Source organism: Ovis canadensis, chromosome 12 (assembly GCF_042477335.2).
Source record: "Ovis canadensis isolate MfBH-ARS-UI-01 breed Bighorn chromosome 12, ARS-UI_OviCan_v2, whole genome shotgun sequence".
NCBI classification, from domain to species: domain Eukaryota; kingdom Metazoa; phylum Chordata; class Mammalia; order Artiodactyla; family Bovidae; genus Ovis; species Ovis canadensis.
This window is the reverse complement of record NC_091256.1, coordinates 90,445,164-90,472,706: the sequence shown is the minus strand read 5'-3', so window position 1 is coordinate 90,472,706 and position 27,543 is coordinate 90,445,164. Positions and strand designations below refer to the sequence as shown.

The window sequence follows — 27,543 nt, the reverse complement described above, 5'->3', positions numbered from 1 at the left end:
TGATGCCAACAGACAACTCACTGGGAAAGTCACCGATGCTGGGAAAGACCAAGGGCAGAAGGAAAAGAGCTCGTCAGAGGATGAGATGGTGGGACGGCATCACTGACTCGAAGGACATGAGTCTGAGCAGGCTCCAGGGGATAGTGAAGGACAGGGAGCCTGGGGTGCTGCCACCGTGGGGTCAGAAAGAGTCAGACATGACTGAGCAACTGAACCAAACACACAACTTACTCCAGAGGCTGCTGTCTTAACCACTACGCCGCCCTTCAAGTCAGTAAGAAGCATGGTGCTTACTTACCAATTGTACAGTACTGCTCTGGGCAGAACACGGAGAGGAGGGGGATTCTGTGAGTCAGCCTCTGCCCTGGACGCACTCCTGGCTGGAGGTCGCGCTCCTGTGTGGTGCAGTCCAGGGGCAGCTATCAACAGGATACTGAAGGGCTTGAGACGAACCTCAGAGCGCCCTGAGAGCAGGAAGGATGGCCGGGGCTTTGTCAGACGGCAGCAGGAGGAATGCCCACAGAAGAGCCAGCCCTGGGCTTTCTCCTCCCACCACCCGCCACCGGTGCCCGGCGGCGGGAACCGCCCACCCACTCCGGGGTGTGCTCAGCCCCCAGGCCTGACACAGATGCTGTGACCCCAGCGCCTCCACCCGCACCTTCAGGGCCAGAGTGGACATCACCGATGGGCCCGGTGTTCGTCTCACTGAGCCTGAACACGGCTGCGGGTCTTCTCTAAAATCCCCCGGACAGACAGACATCACCAGAGCAGCCCCCTGCGTGGGGCCCCATACCTGCCCCTCCCCACCTCCCTACAGGTCCCCGGACGGGACAAGGGCCCCGACCCCGGGCAGAGGCCTAGCTGACCGCGGCCCCGTCTCCCCCTTTGGTCGCCGCAGGGTCTTCACCGTGATCCTGGAGCAGGTCAACCTCATCCAGAGCAACACGGCCCCGATGAGCAGCAAAGGCGCGGGCCTGGACGTCAAGGCGCTGCGGGCCTTCCGCGTGCTCCGCCCGCTCCGGCTGGTGTCCGGGGTGCCCAGTGGGTGGCGCAGCCCTGCCCCTCCCCCGGCCTGCTCCCTGCCCCGGTTCTAGGCCCCTGCGGGCTTGGTGTCCCGGGAGGGCCAGGAGAGCGAGGGAAGCTGAGTGCGCGCCCCCGCCCCGCAGGCCTGCAGGTGGTCCTCAACTCCATCTTCAAGGCCATGTTGCCGCTCTTCCACATCGCCCTGCTGGTGCTCTTCATGGTCGTCATCTACGCCATCATCGGCCTCGAGCTCTTCAAGGGCAAGATGCACAAGACGTGCTACTTCATCGGCACCGGTGCGCTGCGGGGCGGGGGCGGGGCGGGGCGGGGCGGGGCCGGGGTGGGGCTGTGGGCGGGGCCGGGGCTGGTCGGCGCGGGGCTGCGTGCGCTGCGGGGCTGCGTGCGCTGCGGGGCTGCGTGCGCTGCGGGGCTGCGTGCGCTGCGGGGCTGCGTGCGCTGCGGGGCTGCGTGCGCTGCGGGGCTGCGTGCGCTGCGGGGCTGCGTGCGCTGCGGGGCTGCGTGCGCTGCGGGGCTGCGTGCGCTGCGGGGCTGCGTGCGCTGCGGGGCTGCGTGCGCTGCGGGGCTGCGTGCGCTGCGGGGCTGCGTGCGCTGCGGGGCTGCGTGCGCTGCGGGGCTGCGTGCGCTGCGGGGCTGCGTGCGCTGCGGGGCTGCGTGCGCTGCGGGGCGGGGGTGCGCTGCGGGGCTGGGGGCGGGGGCGGGGCGGGCTCTGTTTCAGCGCCGCAGACGGAGCTCCCAAGTCGGCGGGAGGCCCTGCCCACACCTCCGCCCCCGCTGCCTCCTTCTGAGAAGCTCTGTGGGTACAAGTGATCCGCGTGCCTCGCAGCCTGGGGTCTCTAGAAGCCTCGCCTCCAGGGAGGTCTGCCTGGAGCTGCTGCCCGCAGGCGTCGCTGTGCCTACCCGTATCCGTGGATCCCTGTCTGGATCCATACCCACGCTCCCTGCGGTCTGCACCACATGCCCCCGCGGGGCTGTCCTCCCGATTTCACAGTCTTGTTGAGACGCCCCCTCCCGTTCCCGCCTGGGGCTCACTGCTCTCGCCGCCCGCCCTCAGACATCGTGGCCACGGTGGAGAATGAGAAGCCGTCCCCCTGCGCCCGGACAGGCTCCGGCCGCCCCTGCACCATCAGCGGCAGTGAGTGCCGCGGCGGGTGGCCCGGCCCCAACCACGGCATCACCCACTTCGACAACTTCGGCTTCTCCATGCTCACCGTATATCAGTGCATCACCATGGAGGGCTGGACAGACGTCCTCTACTGGGTGGGTCTCGGCCCGAGCCTGCCGGCTGTCCCCTCACCCGTGGGCTCGGGGCTGTTGGTGGGGCTGCCAGTCCTGGACCCCGGAGGGCCCGCTGCTCCCCTCACCTCCAGCATCCCAGGGGGAGGGGTTGGGGTACCACCTGTGTCCGCAGCCCCAGGAGCAGTGAGGATGGAAACCAGGAGCTCGGCGGCTTCTGTTTCAGCTCCTACCTTGTCCCCAAGCCTGGGTGTGAGTGACTCGCCCCTGATGGCCAGGAATCTCAGATTTCCCGAGGGAGGAAGGGCCTGGAGAGTCTCTCTCCTCACTGCTGGGCAAGGCTGTTCTCCCATAAAAAGACGATGGGATAGCAGGTCCCTCGTCTGTGGAATAAAAATACCAGCTCCATCATCGGGTAGTTAGATGGTTAGTGAGTCTGTTAACTGGGTCCCCACAGTACCGATGCACACCCAGTGTGTGGTCCTCCTGTTGAGAAGGTTCTTTTTTGGTGTTACTCAGAGCTATTTGATCCTCCAGCGATGGAAGGCATGATCCCATTTTCTGGATAAGGAAACTGAGGCTCAGAGAGGTTCGGTGACTTGGCCTAGGGTGGCTAGTGAGTGACACGGCCAAGACTGACCTCTAATCCCCCCAGCTCCAACCCCGGAGCCTGGCCAGGGGGTGACACTGCCTATGTGGGACAGTTGGAGAACTGTCAAATGCTTTGCAAAGGTAAAGGATTAGTGTGACTGGCTCTCGTGAGCTCAGATCATGGGAGCCAGTTATTAAACGTTTCAAAGGACTGTCACACGTGTCGTTTCGCCTGTGACCAGCCTGTGAGGGGCGAGCTCACATCGTCAGCTCAGGAGGCGCTGGGACAGGACTCAGAGATGCCGGGGGACTCACCGCAGCCACAGGCGGTTCCTGAAGGAGCCGGCCGAGTGCAGGTCGAGGCTTGGAGTGTTTCTACTGGGAGAAGTCTTGGCTGGAGAGGAGGCTGGAGGCAGCCAGCAGGACGGGGTCCAGGCAGGGAGCCAGGCGGTTGGAGGGAGGCAGGGCTCCGTCCCGCTGGCCAGGTAGCCGTCAGCAAGGCCCCAGTGCTGCGTCTTCAGGCGGGACCCGGGTGGCCAGGTGCGGCGAGCGGGCCAACTTGCGGAGGGCCTGGGCCTGCACGCCGGGGACTCACGCCCATGTCTGTCCAGGTGAACGACGCCATCGGGAACGAGTGGCCCTGGATATACTTTGTCACCCTCATCCTGCTGGGCTCCTTCTTCATCCTCAACCTGGTGCTGGGCGTCCTCAGCGGGTGAGGGGCTAGAGGCAGCTGGGGCGGGGGGAATGGAGGAGGAGAAGGAGGGGCGGGGAGGGAGAGAGGGAACAGGGCAGGGGGTGTGACTTAGAATGCCCACTCCTCCCTGGGTCCCCTTTAGATGGGAGCAGGCTCCTAGCTAGCAAGGAAGAGCGAAGATGCAGGGAGAGCCCCCCTTGCTCCACCCCCTCACTCCTCCTCGAGCCTTCTTCCATCCTCGCTTCCTTTGGCCCCTGTGCGTGAAGCCCCCGAGACCCCGGCCTGCAGCCCCTGGAGGTGCAAGGTCTGAGGCTCAGCTCCAAGAATGGCCTCCAGGCTGAGCGTGCAGACTGGGGCAAGGGGCCCTGGTTTAAAGCCTGGCGCTGCTGCTGGCTGGCTGAGTGGCCTTTGCTAACTCCCTAGCCCCTCTGTGCCTCAGGGTCCACCTCTGGCACAGAGGAATAACGTCAGGGCCTGCTTCACAGGCTGGTTGGGAGAATGCACGAGTCCGTTCCCATAAGGTTCTTAGAGCAGAGGCTGGCACTCCACAGGCGCTGCGTGCTCGTGGTCATGCCTCTGTGAGGCTCCACTGCAGCCACGGCGGGCAGCCTGGAAGTGGCCACCACCAGCCCCAGGAGCTGCCCTCCTGGCACTGGGTGGCGGGGCGGGGGGGGGTCTGTGGACTTGCAGAAGAAGGCCCTGCTTCCGTTTTCATCGACTCTAACTGAAACTCGACCCTTCTTTCATGGAGTGGTCACGGCGCCGCCCGTGACTCGTCCCAGTAGGAAGCCCTTGGCAGATCCCAGTGTCGCAAGTATCACTGCCTGGAAAGATGACGGTTTTTAGGACTGAGACTAGATCTTGCCAATTAATGAACTACTAAAGCAGCATTTGTTCAGCTGCTAAGTCATGTCCGACCCTTTGTGACCCCACGGACTGCAGCAGGCCAGGCTTCCCCGCCTTTCACCAACTCCTGGAGTTTCATATGTAATTTCAACACCATTTCTTTACGTCTCAACAACTACATGTTCATACCACTGGTTCCGTTGTCAGACTCTGGTTTCCAAATGAAACACTTTACAACGCTGCCCAAAATGCTCCCAAACCCTAACCCAAATGGAGCATTTTCCCCATGGTTCTGAGGAGGGACCCACAGCTTTCACAGGAGCCCCGAACGGACCGGGGCACAAAGTGGCCAAGAACCCCTCTTGGACCCTGCCCGGCAGTGTGAGGGCGCAGGCAGTGTGAGCAGACCCTCAGGCTGGCTGCCCCCGCCCTGCCCGAAGCCTTCCCCGACCCTCAGGTCCCCTGTACGACTGCTGCAGTCTGGTTTCTTTGAGGCCCAGCAGCCTCTACCCGGCCCCCGAGGCCTTAGGTCTGTAAGCAGAACTAAATCCATCAGGCGGCCTAAAGGGTCAGGGCTGCAGGGAAAACGAGTGATACGAGGCAGTTCTCGGCCTTCCCCAGGCACTGTAAACTGACTAGGGCCAGACTTCACTGGGGCGCCTGCACCAGCTGCAGGAGGCAGCAACAAGCCAGAGCCTCCCTTGCTAGTTCCTGGGGCCGCAGGAGGGGGCCGAGGTGGTGTGCCCAGCCCTTTGTGGTATTGAGTATATGGGGCATGTGTAGTAAGCTGCTGCTCCGGGTTCTCCAGAAATGGCAGTTGGGCGTTTTGTTTTTTTCGTCTTTGTATAGTTCAGTCCAGAGTCTGCCCCAGCTGCATGCAGGTATTTTTAGTCCCACGTCGTTTCTTTGTATCTTTGCTGCTGGAGGAGAGGTGTGTCCAGGTGCAAGCAGTGTGCAAAGGGTCGCAGGTCCCAGCCTGTCTCGGGAGGATCCAGGCAGTTCTGTTGGGCAGTGGATGGTCGTGTCACTAACCCCTGCCCAAGGTCACCCAAGACGAGGCCGGAGAAATGAGATGGGATGAGAGGGAACAATAGAGGGGGGCCAAGTGCGCCAAGTATCCTGGAGGACTGGGGGCAGGGCTGCCCTCGGCCCCTGGGAGGTCCCCAGACCCGTGCGATACCCAGGCCAGGAGGGTGGGTGCGTCCAGCCTCAGAAGGGGCTCAGTGACCCAAGAAGCTCCATCCCCGCAGCTGGTTCCTCCTCCTTCTCCTCCCTGGCCCCGTGCAGGGAATTCACCAAGGAGCGGGAGAAGGCCAAGTCCAGGGGAACCTTCCAGAAGCTGCGGGAGAAGCAGCAGCTGGAGGAGGACCTCCGGGGCTACCTGAGCTGGATCACGCAGGGCGAGGTCATGGACGTGGATGACTTGAGAGAAGGTGGGAACCATGGGCGACGGTCAGCACCCCGCCCCAAGCTGCCCTCATGCCGGCCCCCGTAAGGGCATCCCCACGCCCTGCTCCCCCACAGCCCCAGGGCTTGACGACCAGGACTGAGGGCCCCACTTTGCAGATGAGGAAGCAAGGCCCCTAGATGGCAAGCCTGGCGCCTCGAGGTGGAGGTGGCCAGGTGTGCCCAGAGCCCGCCCAGAGCACTGACTACCAAAGTACTCCGCTGCCCCCAGGAACCACCCTCCTGACGGTGCAGGCTCTCTGGCTCCCGGGAATCAGGACAGCGCAGGGGGAGGGGTCCAGGCCCACGCAGGGCCGCTGTCCCAGGTGCCCCTGGTCTGTGCCCTTTCCTGGTGCGTCCAGCCCAGAGGAGAGCCTGGCCGCCCATGCCTCTCTGTCCCCAGGGAAGCTGGCTTTGGATGAAGGTGGCTCCGACACGGAGAGCCTGTATGAAATCGCGGGCTTGAACAAAGTCATCCAGTTCGTGTGAGTGTCTGCCCGGCTCCGGGTCCCCCCAGCTCCAGTCACCCGCCGTGGGTGGCTTCTGGGTCACATTCCCTGAGTGCGGGAGGAGGGCATTGAGCAGATGACCTATTTCCACATCGCGTGAGGGAGACACTGGGAGCTGGTGGGGTAATTAGCCCCGGGAACCTCTGCTCCAGCAGGGGAGGCGGGCAGCGTCGCAGGCCTCTGGGGCAGGGGCTGGAGCCCTGGCATCTTTGTCTCAAGAGGACCGTGTGTTTATTTGATTGGCTGCATCCAAATTCACACACAACTGTGACTTTGAGAGATCCAACAATAGAGAAATGCACCAAAGAAAAGATGAAGTCCTTGCTGCCCTTCAAAGAGGTAACCATGGTAACAGATTTGCATCCTTCCAAGGCTGCTTCTGCGCATTCATCTCTCCTACATACACATGCACGCGTGTGGACACACGCACGTACACACACGAGTTTTTTACGTGACAGGGTTTCTCATAACGACCGCTGTCACTTCAGAGCAAACAAAAGGACCCAACACACAGGAGGGCTTGCTGGATACATGAATGCGACCCACACATAAACTGGAAGCTGACATTCTAAATTTAGAATGCTCTATTTAGGGCAAATTGATACACACAGAAACTTGTTTTAAAAAAAGACTTTCTTTTCTCGGAGCAGTTTCAGATTCACAGCAAAACTGAGCAGAAGGTGCAGAGACTGCCCACCTGCCCTCCCCTTGACCATGCCCAGGGCCCCCACCATCAGCACCTCCACCAGATGGGCCCTTTGTTACAACTCAGGAGCCTGCGTGGACAGCATCATCACCCCGAGTCCAGTTTACGTTGGGGCTCATCCTGTGTTTGATGATGCATACCCACCGTTATAATATCATACGGGGTATTTTTGCTGCCCTAAAAAGCCTCTGTTTTCTGCCTATTCACACCTCCACTTCCTATTCCGGGCAACCTACCACTGAGCTTACTGTCTCCAAAGTCTTGCCTTTCCCAGAATGTCACAGTGTGTGATCTCAGGCGGGCTCTTTTTACTTAGTGACACGCATTTAAGGTCCCTCTGCAGCTTTGCAAGGTGTGATAGCTCACACACACACCTTCTGGAGGTAAGTTTTGAACATAAAATATTCCATAGCATGAATATGTCATAGCCCAGTTAATCTGTCCAGTTTGGGGCAGTACAAACAGTGCCGAAGGGAACGGTTGTAAGAGTTCATCTCTGCCCGGTGGATTCCTAGAAATAGACTTGCTGGGTCAGAGGGCGTGGAGATTCTGAACCCAGGTAAACGCTGCACAAAGGTTGTGCCAGTGATGGAGGCGCCCCTTCTGTGAACCCTCCCCAACACCAATATGACCAATTTGCTAAAGAATTGACCTTATGACCAGCGAAACGGGGCATCCCAGTGTGGCTTTACTTAAGATGGAAACGTATGGAGCCCTACTCTGGGCCTGGCACTGCGCTAAACTCAGCACCTGCGATGTCTCTAGTGACCCCCAAGGTCAGCATCGCTGCTGTTCTCCTCTGAAATGTGGAGATATTTGCTCTAGGAGGCAAGATTTGCCACTTGTCTCTGCAGCTCACATTCTTGTCTCCTCTGGTGTGGCTGAAGGAGGGAGTGCGTGGTCAGACTAAGTGTGGCCAGAGCAGCCTGAAGGAAGCCTTGGGGAGGTGGGGGCTCTGGTAACACAACCTCTTCCGCTCCTTCCCTGCCTGCTTCTCAGCCGACACTGGAGGCAGTGGAACCGCGTCTTCCGCTGGAAGTGCCACGATGTGGTGAAGTCCAGGGTCTTCTACTGGCTGGTCATCCTGATCGTCGCTCTCAACACACTGTCGATCGCCTCAGAGCACCACCACCAGCCTCTCTGGTTGACCCACCTGCAAGGTGAGACACGTGACTGGCAGGCAAAGCCAGTGGTGCCTCAGGTTCTGTGAAGTCAGTTAGATGTTGACATCATTTTCTAGGAACTCTAGTGGTGGTCCTCTCTTCCTCGTGGCATTACCAGGGGAAATATTAATAACAGCAACACACTGGGGACCCGCCAGGTGCTTGCCAGGTGCCTGGGCAAATGATCACAAACACAGCTATCGGATGGACCGGTGAGCAGTAACTGAGCGCTTCACACATCCAAGTTCGTTTGAGTTCTACTCCAGACACAGCAGCCTCTCACCAAGTGTTTATAGCATACACACTCTATGTAAGGCCAAGTAAAGAATGCAGGGGACAAAGAGAAGGAAGGTCCCTCTCCCACCTTCAAGGAGCTTCCTGAGCCAAAGAAGAAGACAGACATTAATGAGTGATGTCAGGTCAAATAGGGAGGGCCCTGGCGGAGGTAAATGCAAGAGGAGGATTACAGAGGAGGGGAGGCTGGACGGGAGAAAGACACTGGTTAAAACGATGAAAAAGATAAAAGAAGGAAAACTGCCAGAACACCATCTTTTTCTGTGGGGAGGAGACAGGAAATAATGTTTCAGATCAGATGCATGGATGCATTCTTCCATCTGTCTATCCACTCATCCACCAATCTATCCATGCATCTGTCCATCCATCCATCCATCCATCAACCCATCCATCCACCCATCCACACATCCATCCATCCATCCATCTAACCAGCCATCCATCCACTCATTGCAGCCAACATTCTTGAGAACCCCTTAAGTGTGTCAAGCATCGTTAACGCATTGTCAATAACCAGTGTGGACAAAATGTGAACACTATCCACCAAGAGGGGTCAGAGATGAATTTGAGATCCCTGGTCTATGCAGATAAATGAATGGCAGTGCCACTTGCTGAGATGGGGAAGACAGTCAGTGACCAGGTATTTTTTTGGGGTGGGAGAAGACAGGCAGTCCCCATCAGCCTAATCTCGGGCATGTTGAGTTTGAGGTCCCTTTGAGACATCCCAGTGAGACGCTGAGGTGACAGACGCAAAGTAGGTCTGGGACCCAGTGGAAGGTCTGGGTTGAAAAGTCAGAGTCTGGAGTCACCGGCAGGCATGCTAATCGAAGCTTGGCCTTAGAAGACATCACACCAGGCCCCCAGAGGACGGTGTGTACTCACGTGCTCAGCTTGAGTGCAGCACTCAGGGTGAGGTGGGGGGTGCCTCTATGGAGGGGTACAGGAGAAGCTGGAGAAATCCTCAGGGGATGTGGTACCCAGGATGCAAGGGAACTGAACGTTTTAAAAGGCAAGAGGGGACTTCTCTGGCAGCCCAGTGGGTTAGGACTCTGCCCTTCCACTGCAAGGGACATGGGTTCGACCCCTGGTTGCTGTGTTTCTGGGAGGTCAAGGAAATGGGGTTAAAATGCCTGTGGCTTGACTGCTGGAGCGAGGAGGGTGGGCCTGCCAAACGCTGTACAGTTTACCTTGTTAGAAATCTAGGCTGCGTCCCTTCAGTGGGGAAAATTCACCAGGTTTTACTGGATCTGGAGCGCAGGGAGAGGAGGATGTCCTGGAAACGCGGGGAGGGTGCCGCGTTCGAGGCCCTTGTGTCGCTGGCAGTGGGGGGGTCACTGGGGGCCTAGCCCAGGCGGGATGCGCAGGGGAGTGGCGCTGAGCTGCGCGGGCCGCCCCGCAGACGTGGCCAACCGGGTGCTGCTGGCCCTGTTCACCGTGGAGATGCTGATGAAGATGTACGGGCTGGGCCTGCGCCAGTACTTCATGTCCATCTTCAACCGCTTCGACTGCTTCGTGGTGTGCAGCGGCCTCCTGGAGATCCTGCTGGTGGAGTCGGGTGCCATGACGCCCCTGGGCATCTCGGTGCTGCGCTGTATCCGTCTGCTGCGGATCTTCAAAATCACCAAGTGAGCGACGGCGCGGTCCCGGCGCCCCGCCCCTCCAGCCGCCCCACCCTCCTGCATCCCTGCCCCGCCCCTCGACCCTTCCAGCAGGGGGCGTGGTCCCGGCGCCCCGCCCCTCCCACCACCCCCTCACCTCCTGCCTGCCCCGCCCCTCCTGCCCTGTCGCGTCCCGCCCTTCCACCCTCCCAACCGGGGCGTGGTCCCGCCCGTCCGCCTGCCCCGCCCCTCCTCTCCACCTTTCCATCGGGGGCGTGGTCCCGCCACGCCTCCCTCCTGCCTCCCTGCCCCGCCCCTCGACCCTTCCAGCAGGGGGCGTGGTCCCACCCGCCCGCCCGCGGCCCTCCTCCGCCCCTGCACCCTTCCCCCTTCCACCTCCGTCTCTCCTGCTTACCTCTCTCTCACCAGGCCGATTGAGGGGCATGGGAAAGAGGAAGGAAAGGGAAGAGACTGGGAGAGGGAGGAAGGAAAGGAAGCCGGGAGGGGAGGAGAAGAGGGTGGTGAGAAAGGATCGCAGAGAAGGGGCGTGGAGTGGCCGCAGGCCCTGGGTGCAGGGGAGGGGTGGGCCTCACCCCCGTGGGGTTCAGAGTCTAGTGGTGGCCCCGGACGTCAAACGGCCACCCTGCAGAGGAGAACGAGATGACAAGCCGGGGTGGGAGCTCTGGATCCAGGCAGCCCCACCTCAGCGCCCCGGCCCGCCCGGCCTCCAGGTACTGGACGTCGCTGAGCAACCTGGTGGCGTCGCTGCTCAACTCCGTCCGCTCCATCGCCTCGCTGCTGCTGCTGCTCTTCCTCTTCATCGTCATCTTCGCCCTGCTGGGCATGCAGCTCTTCGGGGGCAGGTACGACTTCGAGGACACCGAGGTGCGGCGCAGCAACTTCGACAGCTTCCCGCAGGCCCTCATCAGCGTCTTCCAGGTAGGCCAGAGCCGCTCGCTGCCAGGAGGCCTCGCCTCCTCTGCCCCCACCCACCCCCTCCAGCCGCGGACAGTTTGGGGGCGCCGTTGGAAGGGGGCTCTTGGACAGCGTCGTCCCCAGGGAAGACGCTCACATCCCTCTGTTCCCCCCCACCCCAGGTGCTGACAGGCGAGGACTGGAACTCGGTGATGTACAACGGGATCATGGCCTACGGCGGCCCGTCCTACCCCGGGGTGCTCGTCTGCATCTACTTCATCATCCTGTTTGTCTGCGGCAACTGTATCCCCTGGGGCGCAGGGCTCAGAAGAGAGCCCGGAGTGGGGAGGGGCCGGGAGACGGGCTGGGACTGGGGGGCCAGGTGCCCGGGCCCTCTGTGGGAGGCGGGGAGCGCCCAGGATCCGGAGCGGGGGAGGGGACACAGCAGGTGCCATGTGGGGACAGCGGTAGGGCAGCTCCTTCCAGCAGGAGGTTAAGGGACCTCAGGGTGACTGGTGACAGCGGGGAGGAGTCAGTCCCCGAAAGCCCAGAGCACTGGGGCGGGCAGGTTCTGCCGAGCCCAGCACCCCGGCTCCTTAGCGGCGCCCCAGACATCCTGCTCAACGTCTTCCTGGCCATCGCTGTGGACAACCTGGCAGAGGCCGAGAGCCTGACTTCCGCCCAGAAGGCCAAGGCTGAGGAGCGGAGACGCAGGAAGATGTCCAAGTGAGTGGGTGACCCAGTGAGAGGGACCTGTGAGAGGGGAGGAGGGGGGGCGCCCTGCACAGGAGAGCTGAGCCGTCCTGGACCAAACCGCGCTCCTCTGTGTTGTGAGCCCAGACAGTGCCACCCCAGACGCCGCCACGGCCGCCCCCCACCAGCCAGCAGGCCCTGGGGTGGCTGACACCGAGGCTGCCGGCGCCGCTCACTCATTGCAGGCGCTCGGCCCCTGCTGCTCCTGCCCCCACGGAGCACCCCCGCCTTGAGCCCTGGGTGGGGTCGGGGGGGGCGCCCTCAGGCTGATCAGACCCCAAAAGGTGGAGGTTCTCTTCCATGGAGGAGCGGGGCCTCCATTTTGGGTTTGCTTGGTTTTCTAACTCAGGGGTCTCCCAGACAAGTCGGAGGAGGAGAAGGCGACGGTGGCCAAGAAGCTGGAGCAGAAACCCAAGGGGGAGGGCATCCCCACCACCGCCAAGGTGAGCCCGTCAGCCCGTGGGGTGCTCTCAGGGGCCGCGGGGAGGGGCCTCTGAAAGTCCCCCTTTCGCCCATGCCTTAGAGTGGGTGCTGCGGGAAGGGGGCTGTCTGCCTGGGCACCAGCCAGGTGAGGGCAGCTCCATCGCAGGGGAGCCTTTGTGCTGAGGGCACACATCCCCCAGCCGAGGAAGCAGACTTCCTCTGTGTCGTGCCCCTTGCCCATCTGATACTCTGCTCCACGGAACAGTGCAGACCAGCTCCCAGCCCTGCCATTCTGTCCTGGCCTGGGGGCTGAGGAAGTAGAGTTCAGAGGGGCAGGGGGTGGGGGGCCCTGGCCTGGGGACTCCTGTGTCTTCCGAGAACTAAGCGCGGGGTACGGCGCTCAGGCTCAGACAGGCGGGGGTCCCGGTGGCTTTCTGGGCCTGGCTTCCCCTTCGTGAGATGGGAAGGACCGTGACACCGGCACCCCCAGGCCGTAGGGAGGCTCGGGTGAGCTCACACCTGCACGCCCTCTGGCCGGTGGGGCCCACAGCCCTGGTTTTTGTCTTCCTCATGTTCCTCCCTCCAGCTGAAGATCGACGAGTTTGAATCCAACGTCAACGAGGTGAAGGACCCCTACCCCTCGGCCGACTTCCCAGGTGAGGGTCCTGAGACTGAGGGCGGGGTGTGCGGGGTGGCTCCTCCTGCTGGCTGTTCCCCACCCGAATGAGGACTTGTGGAACCCGACCCCAGGAGAGAGAAGTTCCGAGTCCATTTATCTCAACAGGACTCCTGCCCTCATCAACGGCACGAGGTGGGGGCCTGCCTGGCAGGCAAGTCAGGGCAGAGCCGGGCCCGGCACTGCGGTCGCTTGCAGAGCAGGGCCCCCTGCACCCCCAGCTTGTGAGCCACCCCAGGTGGTGCCTCTAGCCCCGAGACAGGAGTTGCAGCAGCAAGGCTCTGGGACCTTGCTCCTGCCCCACTTCCGGAAGCTCCTGAGGCTGACAGCTCTCAGGCCAGCGTGTTGTGGGGAAGGGAGGTGCCCGGCTGGACCCTGCTGGCCCCCCATGCCGCATGGCACTCCCTGGCTGCTGAGGGGTCACGGTTGGGTTCAGAGCACAGGAGCCAAGGGAATAGCGAAGCATCGAAAGACACCCCAGCCTCTCTCCCCTCCCCACAGGGGACGATGAGGAAGACGAGCCCGAGGTCCCAATAAGCCCCCGGCCCCGTCCACTGGCTGAGCTGCAGCTGAAGGAGAAGGCAGTGCCCATTCCAGAAGCCAGCGCCTTCTTCATCTTCAGCCCCACCAACAAGTGGGTGGCCCCTCTGCAGTGGGGTAGGGTGGTGGTGGGGTCTCACAGAGAAGGCTGCTTCCTGCTCCGAGAAGACAGCCTTCTCCCAACTCTCTGGGCCTACAGTTACACTGTGAGAAAGGCATTCCTTTAACTTCAGATCTTTTGCCCCATTTAAAGTGCCAGCATCCCCAGGAGACATATATTTTAAGCCTCACACATTACTTATGTCCGAGCGGGACTGGATATGTTGGTTCCTTCCTGAGAGCAAAGTGGGGCTGTAGTTCTCACGGGCTTCAGTCTGACACCTTTAGCTAACAGACCACAGTTCCCCTGGAGTTTCAGTGGTCAACCTCAGGACCCGAGACTGGAGAGCAGCCTGCCCCGTGTTTTGATGGGAGCCGTGGGATGGGCGGAGTGTTGGGGAGGGCTTGCTGAGGGATGGGATGGGGCTGCATAGCAACAGAAGGGGGCAGGGCCCGGCAAGTCCAGCAGAGACCACCTGGATGCAGGCTGACCTTCTCCACTGACCAGGGCAGAGGCTGCTGGGGCCCAAGGCCCCGTTCAGAGCCTCCTGGCCCCCCGCCCGCCCGCAGGATCCGCGTCCTGTGCCACCGCATCGTCAACGCCACATGGTTCACCAACTTCATCCTGCTCTTCATCCTGCTCAGCAGCGCAGCCCTGGCAGCCGAGGACCCACTCCGGGCTGAGTCCGTGAGGAACCAGGTGACGGCAGCCAACTCAGCGCCCCCCACTCCAGGCCTCAGGCACCCACACCTCACCCTGAGGCCCCCCGTCCAGCTGTATCCGCTGTGTGGCCCCCGGCATCACAGTTGCTTAGAGTTTAAGTCCCCAGAGGGCCAAAGCTGCCCGACTCACTCTTTCTGGACAGTGTGGGCACAGCATGCGCCCTGGACAGGCTCTGGGTGCTGGGTTTTAGCAGTGATGGTGGCAGGGATGGTGGTGGTCTTGGCGGTGACGGCGGTGTGATGGTGGTGGCGGTGGGGGGGGATAGTGGGGGGCGGGAGAGGATGGGGGTGGTGGGGGCTGGTGATGTGGGGATAGTGAGGGGATGGTGGGGTGGGGGTGCTGTTGGTGGTGGGGGGAATGGTGTTAGGGGGATGGTGGCAGGGATGGTGGTGGTCTTGGCGGTGACGGCGGTGTGATGGTGGTGGCGGTGGGGGGGGATAGTGGGGGGCGGGAGAGGATGGGGGTGGTGGGGGCTGGTGATGTGGGGATAGTGAGGGGATGGTGGGGTGGGGGTGCTGCTGGTGGTGGGGGGAATGGTGTTAGGGGGATGGTGGTAGTGGGGTGGGGGTGGTCTTGATGGTGACGGCGGTGTGATGGTGGTGGCGGTGGGGGGGGATAGTGGGGGGCGGGAGAGGATGGGGGTGGTGGGGGCTGGTGATGTGGGGATAGTGAGGGGGATGGTGGGGTGGGGGTGCTGTTGGTGGTGGGGGGGAATGGTGTTAGGGGGATGGTGGTAGTGGGGTGGGGGTGGTCTTGGCGGTGACGGCGGTGTGATGGTGGTGGCGGTGGGGGGGGATAGTGGGGGGGCGGGAGAGGATGGGGGTGGTGGGGGCTGGTGATGTGGGGATAGTGAGGGGATGGTGGGGTGGGGGTGCTGTTGGTGGTGGGGGGGAATGGTGTTAGGGGGATGGTGGTAGTGGGGTGGGGGTGGTCTTGACGGTGACGGCGGTGTGGTGATGAAGGTAACGATGCCGGCCCTGCTCTGCTCCTTCTCTCACTGACCCCTGCCCTGCCACCAGATCCTCGGGTATTTTGACATCGGGTTCACCTCTGTCTTCACTGTGGAGATTGTCCTCAAGGTGAGCGAAGGCCATGAGACCACACCACGGGTCGGCTGGGGTCCCCGCTCACACAGGCTGTGCCCCCTCGGGGGCTGGGCTGCAGGGAGGGGGGGCAAGCTGGAAGGAGGCGGAGAGCAGCAGGGACAGGCTGTCAGGACCCGGGGGGCCGGGTGGTCTCAAAGCTGGCATGAGCGAGCGAGAAGGCAGGGGGGTGCAGGCCTGGGGTACGGTCGGTGGGCAGCCCGTGCACCTCTCAGCAGAGTGCCCTGTGTGTCTGTGAAGCCTTGGGCACCTTCTTCCACCATCCAGGCTTGGCTCACCTAAGTGCGGATGGGGAGCAGCGATCTGTTCCCAGACCTTTGTTGTCAGTGACTGAAAGGGCTCCCCCAGGGTCCAGAGAAGTGGCTGTTGCCCTGGGCGGGGTTTTTGGCAGCCCTGCCCTCTCACGCCCCCCGCCCCGTGCCCCCACATCCATGGCACACCGCTGCCCTCCTGTTCTCACAGCGGACACACTGGGTTCACACTATCATGGTGGGGGTCTGGGGGCAGAGGTCGAGCCGTGCAAGGGGAGCAGGCCCAGAGCCGGCTGCAGTATGAAGGGAGGACAGTCCCTTCATTCAGGGGCCTGTTTATTGAAGAAATTGATCAGAGGGAAATGGTAGCTCCTTGGGGTCCAGGAGGACTTCTTGGAGGTGGTGACGTTAGAGTTAGGCCTTGAGATTGGACAGGACTTCATCAGAGAGAGAGTAGGGCAATCCAGGACGAAACAGTGACTGATGCATTGTACAGAGATGTTTGAAATGTGCTCAGAGAGGAGAAAGTGGCCCCTCTGGGCTGGGATACAGCACGTTTGAGGTGGGGGGTGGCGCCGGGCAAGGTCTTCAGGCTTGATGGGCTGTTGAGTCTGACCCAACCACGCCTAGGACACTTTCCAGGGAGGACGAGGAGGAGAGAGGAGGAGGAAGAAAAGGAGGGAGGAGGAGGAAGAGGAGAGAGAGGAGGGGGAATTGTGTCTGCAGGGCAGAGGGCAGGGCTTCCATAACAAGGAGACCAGGGGCTCCCCATGGCCTCGCTGCCCAAGAGAGGTCCCTGCGCTCCCAGAACCGGGCGCTGAGGATGGGGCAGCGCCCTGAGGACTCAGCCCGGAGTGTCCCCAGGTGCCCCCACCAGGGGGAGTGTCCCCAGGTTCCACCCCCACCAGGAGGTGTGTCCCAGGGCTCCACCCCACCAGGGGGCGTGCCCAATGCTCCACCCACTGGGGGCGTGTCTCCAGATCCACTCACCGGGGATGTGTCCCCAGGCTCCACCCACCAGGGGCATGTCCCAGGGCTCCACCCCACCAGGGGCCCAATGCTCCACCCACCGGGGGCGTGTCCCCAGGCTCCACCCACCGGGGGTGTGTCCCCAGCCCCCCTCGCCCCCCAGCATGCCGCCTCTCCCCTAGATGACCACCTACGGGGCCTTCCTGCACAAGGGCTCTTTCTGCCGCAACTACTTCAACATCCTGGACCTGGTGGTGGTGGCCGTGTCCCTCATCTCCATGGGACTCGAGTGAGTGGGGCAGCCGCTCATGTGGGTTGGTTGGCTGCCTGGGAATGGCATTCAGGGTCTCTTGGGCTGGCACCAAGTGGTCTGAGTGACAAGGTTCGGCAGGCAGAGTGTGTGTGGGAGACCAGGAGGGCATGTGGAGAGAGGGCGGTCGCCCTCAGCCCCGTGGGGAACACGGCCCTGGTGCCCGGGGAGCTCCTGTCTGACGGAGGGGCAGGTCTGTGGGCCGCCCCGGAGGGAGGCAGCCCAGGGCGGGAGGCCCCTCTGCCCCAGGGCGGGACACACGCAGCCTCGGGGGAGGGCCGGGCAGATAGGCGGGGGTGCAGAGAGCTTGGGGCAGGGGGAGGCTGAGCAGGCCGCCCCCAGGTCCAGTGCCATCCAGCCCAGGGCGGGAGGCCCCTCTGCCCCAGGGCGGGACACACGCAGCCTCGGGGGAGGGCCGGGCAGATAGGCGGGGGTGCAGAGAGCTTGGGGCAGGGGGAGGCTGAGCAGGCCGCCCCCAGGTCCAGTGCCATCTCTGTGGTGAAGATCCTGAGGGTCCTGAGAGTACTCCGACCGCTCCGGGCCATCAACAGAGCCAAAGGCCTGAAGGTGAGAGGGGCACAGAGGGACCCTCGGGGAAGGGGTCTCCAAGCCTGACTCCAGACTTGGCCCAGACAGCACCGGCTCGGCCCGCCCCCTTTTCGCAGTGGGGATGGGGATGCACCTGGGCAGCTCTGTCCCGTGAACCCCTTCTGTCCTCGACAGGCTGGGAGGCAGCGAGGCTTGCACTCGAGGCCCCTGGGCTGGGCTGGGCTGGGTGGCGAGAAGGGGCAGGTGCCGACCGGGGCCCCCGCCCCTGCAGCACGTGGTACAGTGTGTGTTCGTGGCCATCCGCACCATCGGGAACATCGTCTTGGTCACCACCCTCCTGCAGTTCATGTTCGCCTGCATCGGCGTCCAGCTCTTCAAGGTGAGCCCCTCCGGCCCCCCGCCCAGCGCTGGTTGGCCCACGTCCCCTCCAAGCAAAGGGAGGCCGGCTGTGAGGACCGGTGTCCTGAATGCATGGGTGTAAGGCACGCTGTCAGGAGCCTGAGTGCGGACCCTCAGGGGTGGCCCCCCGCTGTCTCACTGGCTCTCCGGATCGAGGCCCCGGTCTGCCGGCCTGAGCAGCGTCCCCCCTGCTGTCGTCCCCTCCACCCTCCGGGACAGGGCCGGCCCTAACCCTCACCCACCCCGCCTCTGCAACCTGAGTGCCCGCCAGTGTGTCCACCAGGAGCTTCTGCAGGGCGGGGGTGGGGGTCTGCTGTGTCCCGTCTGGGAGCTGCCCCCTCCGGTTCTGTTTCCTGGGGGAACTCAGCCATTCACTCCCGTCTGGGACTCAGCCAGCCCTGCAGTCCGGCTTCCTTTCCAGAGCTGGCCGCCGGACGCCTCTGGCTTTTAGACTGCGTGCGGGACACAGACACAACCCCGAGGACACATCCGCATTCACGGCCTTCCGGATCCTTCCAGAACCCTCTGCTCCCGCCCCCAAAGCACCATCTTTCCCATCACAATTATGTAACCTCAGTCATTCTTAGACATGCAATAGTTTCGTCTCACAATCCTTCATTCATTCAGCTAACGTTCCGAGGGCAATTTCTCTACGTCCAGGTCTCTGCTAGGGTTTGAGAGGGCCATGCAGCAAACCCCACCAGGTCGTCCCTGCGGACAGGGGCAGGCTTTGGGGAGAGCTGTCAGGGTGGGGCTCCTGGAGGACGTTTAGGGGCCGGGTCCTGTGGTTTTCTGTCCTGGCGTGGTGGGACTGACAGCTTAGTCTCAAAACAGTGCTCAGAGCGAGCTGCGTGCGGCCCATCCCCCAGCTCCAGCCAGGCTGCCCCACCCTTCTGCCCAGCGTTGCCCTCTGCAGCCTGGGGACCCTGGCACTCCTGAGGGCAGGGTCTCGATGTGACCAACTCATTCTCACCTTGGCACCATCTGGGCCGCCACATAGGAACCCCCCTGACTCGCTCCCCAGGGAACGAGGAGCAGCTGCCCTTCCGCCCTCCACCCGCTCTGTGCCTTAGTCTCTTATCAACAGAGCCCCAGTTCCCGCTCGCCCACATACATTCACTTTCTGCTCCGAGACATCAGGGCAGGTGGTGACAGGGATGGGTGTGGCCTTCAGCCTGTCCTGTGTGCCTGGGGAGGCAGTTCCCTCTCCTGGCCCTCGAGGGACCTGGACCAGTATCTGTGGGTTCAAATTTAATTTAGCTACAGGCAGACTGGCAATCACTTCCTTTTGCCCAAATGAAACCTTCCGTGGGCACCCAGTGTGTGAGGTAGATCAGAGAAGGAGCTGCTCAGGCTTAAATCCGCAGAGGGGCTCACAGAGCTCACCCACTGAGCCCTGGGGTTGGGTGTGCCAGGACCCCCGGGCCATGTGGAGATAAGAGGTCTCATCCGTCCCAGCTGGGCTCTGTCCCAGAGCCTGAGCCGGGGGTGGGGGGGTGGGGGTGGGACATGGGGAGGCAGGGCACCCTGGTCCTTGCTCTGTGACAGGGAGACCCAGCAGAGGGGCAGGGGCTATGCCCGTGCTTCCCTTCCCCAGGCCGGCCTGGGCGCCAGCAGTGCCATCACGCGGGAGCCGGTGCCCAGCCTCGCTGCTGTCTGCCCAGCGGGGAGCAGGGTGTGACAGACAGTCCTGGGCCCTGCCCCACGGCCAGGCCGCCCTGCAGAGGAAGACCCAGACCCTGCCCTCCTTCCTCCCTGCCACCCCATCTTTCCACCCTGTTTCCATGACAACCTGTCTCCCTCCTTCCCTCTGGGACGCAGGGGAAGTTCTTCAGCTGCAACGACTTGTCCAAGATGACGGAGGAGGAGTGCAGGTGTGCAGGGGGCCCTCGTGCGGGGCAGGGCGGCCCTCCGCTGGGGAACTGGGGAACCCGAGCTCCTTGGGCTCACAGAGGCCCTTCCTCGGGTGACCTTGGGGAGGGTCCCAGGTCCAGAGCACACTCACTGCCCAGGGCTGGGAGGACGTGGGGAGGGGGCCCGCGTCCAGTGTGGTGACCTGGCCCCCGACCCCAGGGGCTACTACTACGTGTACAAAGATGGAGACCCCACACAGATAGAGGTGCGTCCCCGCCAGTGGGCGCACAACGCCTTCCACTTCGACAACGTGCTTTCGGCCATGATGTCCCTCTTCACTGTGTCCACCTTCGAGGGATGGCCTGAGTGAGTGAGCGGGGACCCTGGAGACACAGCCACGCCTGGGGGAGGCCCGGGAACCACCTGGAGGGCGTGCCAGGGGCTCTCGCAGCGTGTGTGTGGGACGGGGTGCTGGCGGCTCACTCCAGGGACAGCCCGACCGGGACTGCGTGGGCCTGGGCCTCCCTGGCCGCAGGGGCACCCCCCCGAGTGACTGGGGGACCCTGTGTGGGATGGGAGGCAGGCCCCTTGCCCAACCTGCCCCGCCTTTCCGGACAGGGTCCTAACTCCTCCACAGGTGACTGTCCAGGCGGCCCCCCACGGCTGGTGGGCCGGGGCCCGCCCTTCCCAGCTGGGCTCAGCCTCAGCCTAGCCCGCCCAGCCCACCTCTGTCCCCTGCCCCCCCCCCCAGGCTGCTGTACAAGGCCATCGACTCGCACGAGGAGGACAAGGGCCCCGTGTACAACCACCGAGTGGAGATGGCCGTCTTCTTCATCGCCTACCTCATCCTCATCGCCTTCTTCATGATGAACATCTTCGTGGGCTTCGTCATCGTCACCTTCCAGGAGCAGGGGGAGACCGAGTACAAGAACTGTGAGCTGGACAAGAACCAGGTGCTGGGCCCCTGCAGCCGGCATGAGGCTCGGGCCAGGGAAAGGGCCCTGGGGTGGGGGTGACCCACGACCCTCCTCCAGCCCATCTCCCCCCCGAAGCAGCACTCGGTGGTCGGGTGGGGCCCCCTGTGGACCTGTCGTGATGCCCAGAGCCCCTAGAAACTGGCATTGTCGGCTCCGGAGGGACCACAGCCTGGGGGGACCCTTCCCTGAGCAGCCCGGCAGAGGCCACAGCCGCGCTTGGGGCGGGGGCGGGGGCGGGGCCCCCAGCACTGATGTCCCCGGCCCTGCCGTCTCAGCGCCAGTGCGTGCAGTACGCCCTGAAGGCCCGGCCGCTGAGGTGCTACATCCCCAAGAACCCCTACCAGTACCGGGTGTGGTACGTCGTCACCTCCTCCTACTTTGAGTACCTGATGTTCGCCCTCATCATGCTCAACACCATCTGCCTGGGCATGCAGGTGAGGCCGCTGGGACAGGGCCCCGGGACCAGGGCCCCCGGGACCAGGGCCCCCGGGGCAGGGCCCCCGGGACCAGGGCCCCCGGGGCAGGGCCCCCGGGACAGGGCCCCCGGGACCAGGGCCTGGACAGCCCAGTGGAGGGGCCCCAGGCTGGATAGCCACTCCATGCCAGCCATTGTGTTGAGGTGCCCCGCGGGGCAGAGAGGGGAGTGGGCTGCAGGCCTGGGTGCCAGGCACGCGGCAGTGTATGAAGGCGGTGATTCAGGCGCACACGGGGCCGCAGCCACTCTGGGAAGGGGGCGGCTGCTCGGGGTGGGCCCTGTGGGAAGCCCAAAGGGCCTTCTCTGTCTTCCTCCTGCTGCTGTGCTTCTGGGTGGTGGAGATGGTTGGAATGTTGGCTCCAGTCCCAAGAAAAGTGGGTTTAATATTTACAGCACAGGTGTCTGAGGGGACAAGCACACTCGGTAGGCAGGTCACAGTCAGCAGCATCACTGCACACTCAGTCCCTCAGGCGTGTCCGACTCTTTGAGGACCCCGTGGACTGTAGCCCACCAGGCTTCTCTGTCCATGGGATTTCTCAGGCAAGAGTACTAGAGTGGGTTGCCATTTCCTTCTCCAGGGGATCTTCCCCTCCCAGGGGTCGAACCTGTGTCTCCTGCATTGGCAGGCGGGTTCTTTACCGCTGAGCCACCAGGGAAGCTCCTCAAGCAGCATGGTTATGAAGCCTTAATTATCTGATCCCTTATGCCCGGGAATCAATAGAATCGCACAGCAAGGCCCCTGGCCCAGGAGTCACACACACTCCCAAGGACCACAGGCTGTCGGGTGGGGCGGGTCTGGAAAGGGAGTCCTGAGCTGGGGGTCCAGAGCGGAAGGGCTGGGCTCACGTGGGGGCCCGAGGCAGGAACAGGGGTCCGGCAGTCCAGCCAGGATGGGTAGGGCTGGGGTAGGGGCAGTGCCAGAGCCTCTGCTGCCTGGGAAGGTTTTGGGGAAGAAGTGGGCTTCTGTCAACTTTATTTTTAAAAGAATGAGAGAGACTCCTGGGAAATGCTGGAGAACACAGATCTCAGGAGGGTCATAGGTGACACTCAAAGGGGCTGCGGGTGCTGCTCTGGGCTGCCGCCGTGTCCCAGGGGGGCAGCCGGCAGGCACAGGTGACCTAGAACCAGGGGGCTTTTCTCCTGGTCCTGCACCTAGGCGGCTCCGGGAAGCTGGCCACAGAGCTCCCCTGCTGGCCTCCCAGAACAGATGTGTGTGGGTAACCTGCTCGTGGGACCAGGGCTGGGCCATCCTCTCCTCCCCTCACAGTCCTTCCGGGGAGAGGGCGTGGCCATGAGGCCCAGTAGGATTCTGGACGTGGCCGGAGCAGGCTCCGGGTTCTCTGAGACCAAGGAAAGCAAGGCAGGGGCTAGGGAAGAAGGCGGGGCTCTGGGGGAGCCGCCCAGCCCCTCGCTGTGCCCCCCGCAGCACTACAACCAGTCGGAGCAAATGAACCACATCTCTGACATTCTCAACGTGGCCTTCACCATCATCTTCACGCTGGAGATGGTCCTCAAGCTCATGGCGTTCAAGGCCAGGGTGAGTCCTGGGCTCGGGGGAGAGGCGAGCATGTGTGGCCACGGGGCGACCTTCCCACGGAGCCCCCCACGGCCTCGTCCTCCCGGGCAGCCCTCAGGCACTCAGAGCCGGCCGCTCAGTTCTGGCCGCAGGAGTGGACAGTATGTGCCGGTGCCCCTTTGGTCCCTGAGCGTTTGAGCGGCAGGGACAAGGAATGTCCTGGTCCCCAAGTCCACACTACCCACCCCACCCCGTCAGGTCTGCCCGCAAGCCCCAGACTGGGTTTCAGGGGGCCGGGCAGGGGAAGACTTCCCTGTGTGGACAGGACCCCAATCCTGAGTCTCCCAGGCATGCTGCCTTCCTGTTGGACCACTTTATGCTCTGGAGGGAAGGGAGCAGAGGAGGGGCCCTGGAGCACCCCCGGGAAGTGGCATCGTGCCCCCCGAGCAATTCTGCAACAGGGGCCGCCGAGCTCCTTCCTTCCACAGCTCACCCTGGGACCCCCTCCCCCAGGGCTATTTTGGGGACCCCTGGAATGTGTTTGACTTCCTGATTGTGATCGGCAGCATCATCGACGTCATCCTCAGTGAGATTGATGTGAGTACCGGGTGGGCGGAGCCATCGCTGGGGCGGGGCTGAGGCCACAGACCCTTGTGGGGGACCCACCGGTGTGCAGCCCAGCACCCCAGACCACAGACCCTGCAGAGCACACACCTGAGTCCAGGCACAGTGAGGGTGCCCGGCAGCCCACAGCAAGCGCCACAGTGGGCAGGAGCCGTCCTTTCCGGGTGGGGTGGTCAGGGAAGGCTGCATGGAGGTGGCGCCATGTGAAGGGACCTTCAGGAAAGGGAGGTGGGGAGGGGACAAGCCACACCAGCAGGGTGGCTGCGGGAGGCAGATGAGTAAACAGAAGGTTCGGGGCGTGGAGAGCTCAGCTCAGCAGAAGCAGGCCAGAGTGCGGGGCCGGGGGAGCTGCTGGAGAGGCAAGTGGGGGCTCGAACCTTGTGTCGCCTGCAGTGGGGGGTCACTGGGGGTCTCTGAACAGGGCAGTGGAAGGATCAAAGCTGCACTTCTAAAAAGTGAATCTGGAGGCGAGACGGCTGAAAGCAGGTGCCCAGTTAGGGAGGCGGTCATCGCCTCCTCAGATACTTTCCTCGTGCCCCTATGTGGGCTGGAGATACAGCAATGAACAGGGGCACCCGGGGAGACGGGCAGTGAAAACCAACCCACCACGTGGCAGGCGTGGCCAGTGAAGGGGTGGGAGGTGGCATCGGCTGGCCCCAGTCCAGCCCTGCAGGAGGCATGCATGCGGGGTGGGGGGCAGAGCACAGCCCCTCAGCAGGGGGAGCTAGGAGGGGGTGGGCTGAGGGCCAGCGGGAGGCCTGGTGGCAGGGCTGGGGAGTGGGGGAGCTGAGCTCAGAAACAGGGCAGGGGCTGGACCACATCCTTTCTTCAGTCAGTCACTCAGTCGCGTCCAATTCTTTGTGACCCCATGGACTGCAGCACGCCCGGCCTCCCTGTCCTTCACTGTCTCCCAGAGCTTGCCCAAGTTCATGTTCATTGAGTCAGTGATGCCATCCAACCATCTCATCCTCTGTCGTCCCCTTCTTCTCCTGCCTTCAATCTTTCTCAGCATCAGGGTCTTTTCCAATGAGTCAGCTCTTCTCGTCAGGTAGCCAAGTATTGGAGTTTCAGCTTCAACATCAGTCCTTCCAGTGAACACCCAGGACTGACCTCCTTTAGGAGAGACTGGTTGGATCTCCTTGCAGTCCAAGGGACTCTCAAGAGTCTTCTCCAACACCACAGTTCAAAAGCATCAATTCTTCAGTGCTTAGCTTTCCTTATAGTCCAACTCTCACATCCATACATGACCACTGGAAAAACCATAGCCTTGACTAGACGGACCTTTGTTGACAGAGTAATGTCTCTGCTTTTTAATATGCTGTCTAGGTTGGTCCTAACTTTCCTTCCAAGGAGCACGCGTCTTTGAATTTCATGGCTGCAATCACCATCTGCAGTGATTTTGGAGCCCAAGAAAATAAAATCAGTCACTGTTTCCATTGTTTCCCCATCTATTTCCCATGAAGTGATGGAACTGGATGCCATGATCTTCATTTTTTGAATGTTGAGTTTTAAGCCAACTTTTTCACTCTCCTCTTTCACTTTCATCAAGAGGCTCTTTAGTTCTTCTTCGCTTTCTGCATAAGGACAGTGTCATCGGCATATCTGAGGTTATTGATATTTTTCCCGGCAATCTTGATTCCAACTTGTGCTTCGTCCAGCCTGGCATTTCGCATGATGTACTGTGCATGTAAGTTAAATAAGCAGGGTGACAATGTACAGCCTTGAGGGACTCCTTTCCCGATTTGGAACCAGTCTGTTGTTGTGTGTCCGGTTCTAACTTGTTTCTTGACCTGCATACAGATTTCTCAGGTAAGGTGGTTTGGTATTCCCATTTCTTGAAGAATTTTCCACAGTTTGTTAATTAGTTCTTTGTTAGAGTCCGAGATTTTGTTCTGGGGGGATGAGAGCCCCTGGAGGCGCTCACACCTGGTCTGACTCTGCTTCTCGGAGGCCCCTCTGGGTGCTGCACTGACAGCAAGCTGCAGGGGACACTCGGGGTCACTCGGGGGAGCGGTCAGGACGTGCTCTGGTCACCCGATGAGGGGTGGCACGTGAGCTGTGGAGGGGACCCGTGACCAGCAGCTGGATCTGCTTGGAGTGTTGAGCTGACAGCATTTGTTGATGAACTTGATTCGGGGGGAGGAAAAGTAATCAACCGTGACTGCAAGGATCTTGCCCAAGAAACTGAGCTTCCGTTTTCTGAGACCTGGAAACTCCGGGAGGAGGGGGAGTAGGGCAGGAACCAAGAGTCCTGTTTGGGGTGCGACAGCTCAGGTGGCGACGCGGAGCGGGCTCGGGTTCACAGGCCTGGAGCACACAGGCTGGTCAGGCTGGAGCCCCGAGTCGGAGACTCCAGGAAGGAGCTGGCATTTAGGGTTGTGGAAGTGGGTGAGACAAGCGGCCGAGAGCAGGGCGTCTGGAGGGCGAAGGTCCGGGGGCTGGCCGGTGGTGCTCTCCAGGACCCCTGCCCTACGGCCTCCCGGGGAAGGACACCCGTCGGGAGTCGGGATGGGTGAGAGGCAGAGCGGGCTGAGGGCCTGGACGGTTCTCTCTTTTTCCTACAAAGAGAAGGAGCCTCGAAGTAGGAGAGAGTGTGCAGCCAAGGGGAGTTTCTTTTGAAAACGGGAGAAATTACAGCACGTCCTGGGCTCCAGGGAGAATCAGGCTATGGGGGGTGGGGGCGCCTGCAGGATACATGTCCTTAGGCAGGAGCCCTGGGGTCCCTGGCGAGCGCTGGCTCTGGGAACCCGGTTCATCCCCGAGCAGGAGGGGGACTTGAGTCCCGTGGCTGTGTGGACAGCGGGATGAGTTAAGTGCTGCCCGGGGCCTCAGGAAGGAAGGCGTCGGGGACATTGGCGGAGGTGGGCATCTCCATGATTCTGCACTGGGGCTTGGAGCTGCCTTGCGTATGGGGTGGGTCGTGCGTCGTTGGAAACACAGGCCAGGAAACACGGGTCACTGCCCCCAGCACGTGGCAGCCGCCCCATACACAGAGGGAGGGGACGGCTGGAGCGCAGGGGAGTGGAGGTTCCCACAGCATCCAGCCAGCAGGGCCTCTGGGCTGTGGCCAGGGAGCACCCAGGCTGTGGGCTGTGGGGGTGACAGACGGCAGGGCGGCCTCGCCGAGAACCTGAAGCTGGGGAGGCTGCAGGTGAAGGAGGGGAGCAGGGGACAGGAAGGGCATCCCGGAGCTTGAGGCTGGGATCACAAGGCCGCATCCCCCAGACTGCGCGCCTGCCAGCATCTTGGAGAGGCCTGGCCAGCCCCCGACAGGGACACAGGTGTCCGTGAGGAACTTACTCCAGGAGGGGACCAGCCCGAAGCTGACGTGCGCCCACGGCCCACCAATGAGCACTGCAGCCCTGCCAGCCCAGGGCCAGCCCTCGTGGGTGGGTGGGGGCAGGATGGGGGCCAGGGAAGGGGGCTAAGGACAAATCTGGAGTCAGCAAGGGGACGCCTGCAGAGAGCAGCGCCTTCTGTGGTGGAGGGCAGGCCTGGCCTGGGGTCCGGCTCATCCCACACGCAGGACAGATGGAACTCCATCCTTATGCATGCAGCTGGAGGGGGCGGGGCCGAGGTGGCAGACCAGGGTGCCCCCGGGGCCTGCGTGCACGTCTCCTTCACGCCCAGGCCTTTCTGGGAAGTAGCCTGGGGTTTGGGGGCAGCACCTCTCACTGGTTCAGTCTCGGCCCGGATGACAATCAGTCTTCTTGGAGCTTGAGGCCCATGTGCGGGGTGGGGGGGCGTTGGGGTCGGGCAGAGCCCTTTCTTCTGTGCAGGAGGGACAAGAGTGCCATTGGTCGCCGTGGGATTTTTAGGGACAGCAGATGTCCATCACCAGGCCTGTTTGCTTAAAGTCATGTTAAGACTTTGAATTAAAACGCTGACTCATATCCCTGTTGTATAATCCAGAGAGCAGAGAGGGCGGCGCCGTCTGTTAGCACTTTCTGCCGGGAGGGCTCTGCTCTGTCCACAGTGGCAGCCACGAGCCACAGGTGTGAAATGTGGCCAGTGCAGCCGGGGATGCGAATATCTTTACCTGTGTCGTTTTCACCGTGATCCAAATGGCCACGTGGCTGCGGGTACCCCGTTGGCAGCGCAGGTTTGGCACATGGCTTGTCATGCCTGGCTGCATGTTAAATCACCTGGGTGCGTTTACGCCTTGGAAGCCAGGCCCAGTCCCCAGGAGCTGACTTAATCGGCCGAGTGGGGACCCAGCAAAGGTGTATATTTTTTTAAGTTCTCTGTGTGATTCTGATGTG

The 27,543-nt window shown here is 62.2% G+C and overlaps 1 protein-coding gene across 2 annotated transcripts in view; it reads left to right on the top strand.

Annotated features, from left to right (window-relative positions):
- The window catches only part of CACNA1S (calcium voltage-gated channel subunit alpha1 S), a 56,914-nt gene that overhangs the window by 16,100 nt on the left and 13,271 nt on the right, over window positions 1-27,543 (top strand). For both annotated transcript variants that reach the window (XM_069545074.1, XM_069545073.1), the window contains exons 4-28: window positions 899-1,041; window positions 1,167-1,319; window positions 2,096-2,301; window positions 3,480-3,583; window positions 5,699-5,844; window positions 6,261-6,342; window positions 8,072-8,232; window positions 9,926-10,151; window positions 10,856-11,063; window positions 11,222-11,342; window positions 11,651-11,765; window positions 12,142-12,235; window positions 12,802-12,871; window positions 13,393-13,525; window positions 14,101-14,230; window positions 15,274-15,333; window positions 16,760-16,866; window positions 17,367-17,454; window positions 17,708-17,815; window positions 19,657-19,709; window positions 19,909-20,055; window positions 20,441-20,642; window positions 20,942-21,100; window positions 22,568-22,678; window positions 23,171-23,254. In XM_069545074.1, coding sequence (XP_069401175.1) covers window positions 899-1,041; window positions 1,167-1,319; window positions 2,096-2,301; window positions 3,480-3,583; window positions 5,699-5,844; window positions 6,261-6,342; window positions 8,072-8,232; window positions 9,926-10,151; window positions 10,856-11,063; window positions 11,222-11,342; window positions 11,651-11,765; window positions 12,142-12,235; window positions 12,802-12,871; window positions 13,393-13,525; window positions 14,101-14,230; window positions 15,274-15,333; window positions 16,760-16,866; window positions 17,367-17,454; window positions 17,708-17,815; window positions 19,657-19,709; window positions 19,909-20,055; window positions 20,441-20,642; window positions 20,942-21,100; window positions 22,568-22,678; window positions 23,171-23,254 — 3,211 coding nt within the window. The remainder of the gene's footprint in view (window positions 1-898; window positions 1,042-1,166; window positions 1,320-2,095; window positions 2,302-3,479; window positions 3,584-5,698; window positions 5,845-6,260; window positions 6,343-8,071; window positions 8,233-9,925; window positions 10,152-10,855; window positions 11,064-11,221; window positions 11,343-11,650; window positions 11,766-12,141; window positions 12,236-12,801; window positions 12,872-13,392; window positions 13,526-14,100; window positions 14,231-15,273; window positions 15,334-16,759; window positions 16,867-17,366; window positions 17,455-17,707; window positions 17,816-19,656; window positions 19,710-19,908; window positions 20,056-20,440; window positions 20,643-20,941; window positions 21,101-22,567; window positions 22,679-23,170; window positions 23,255-27,543) is intronic.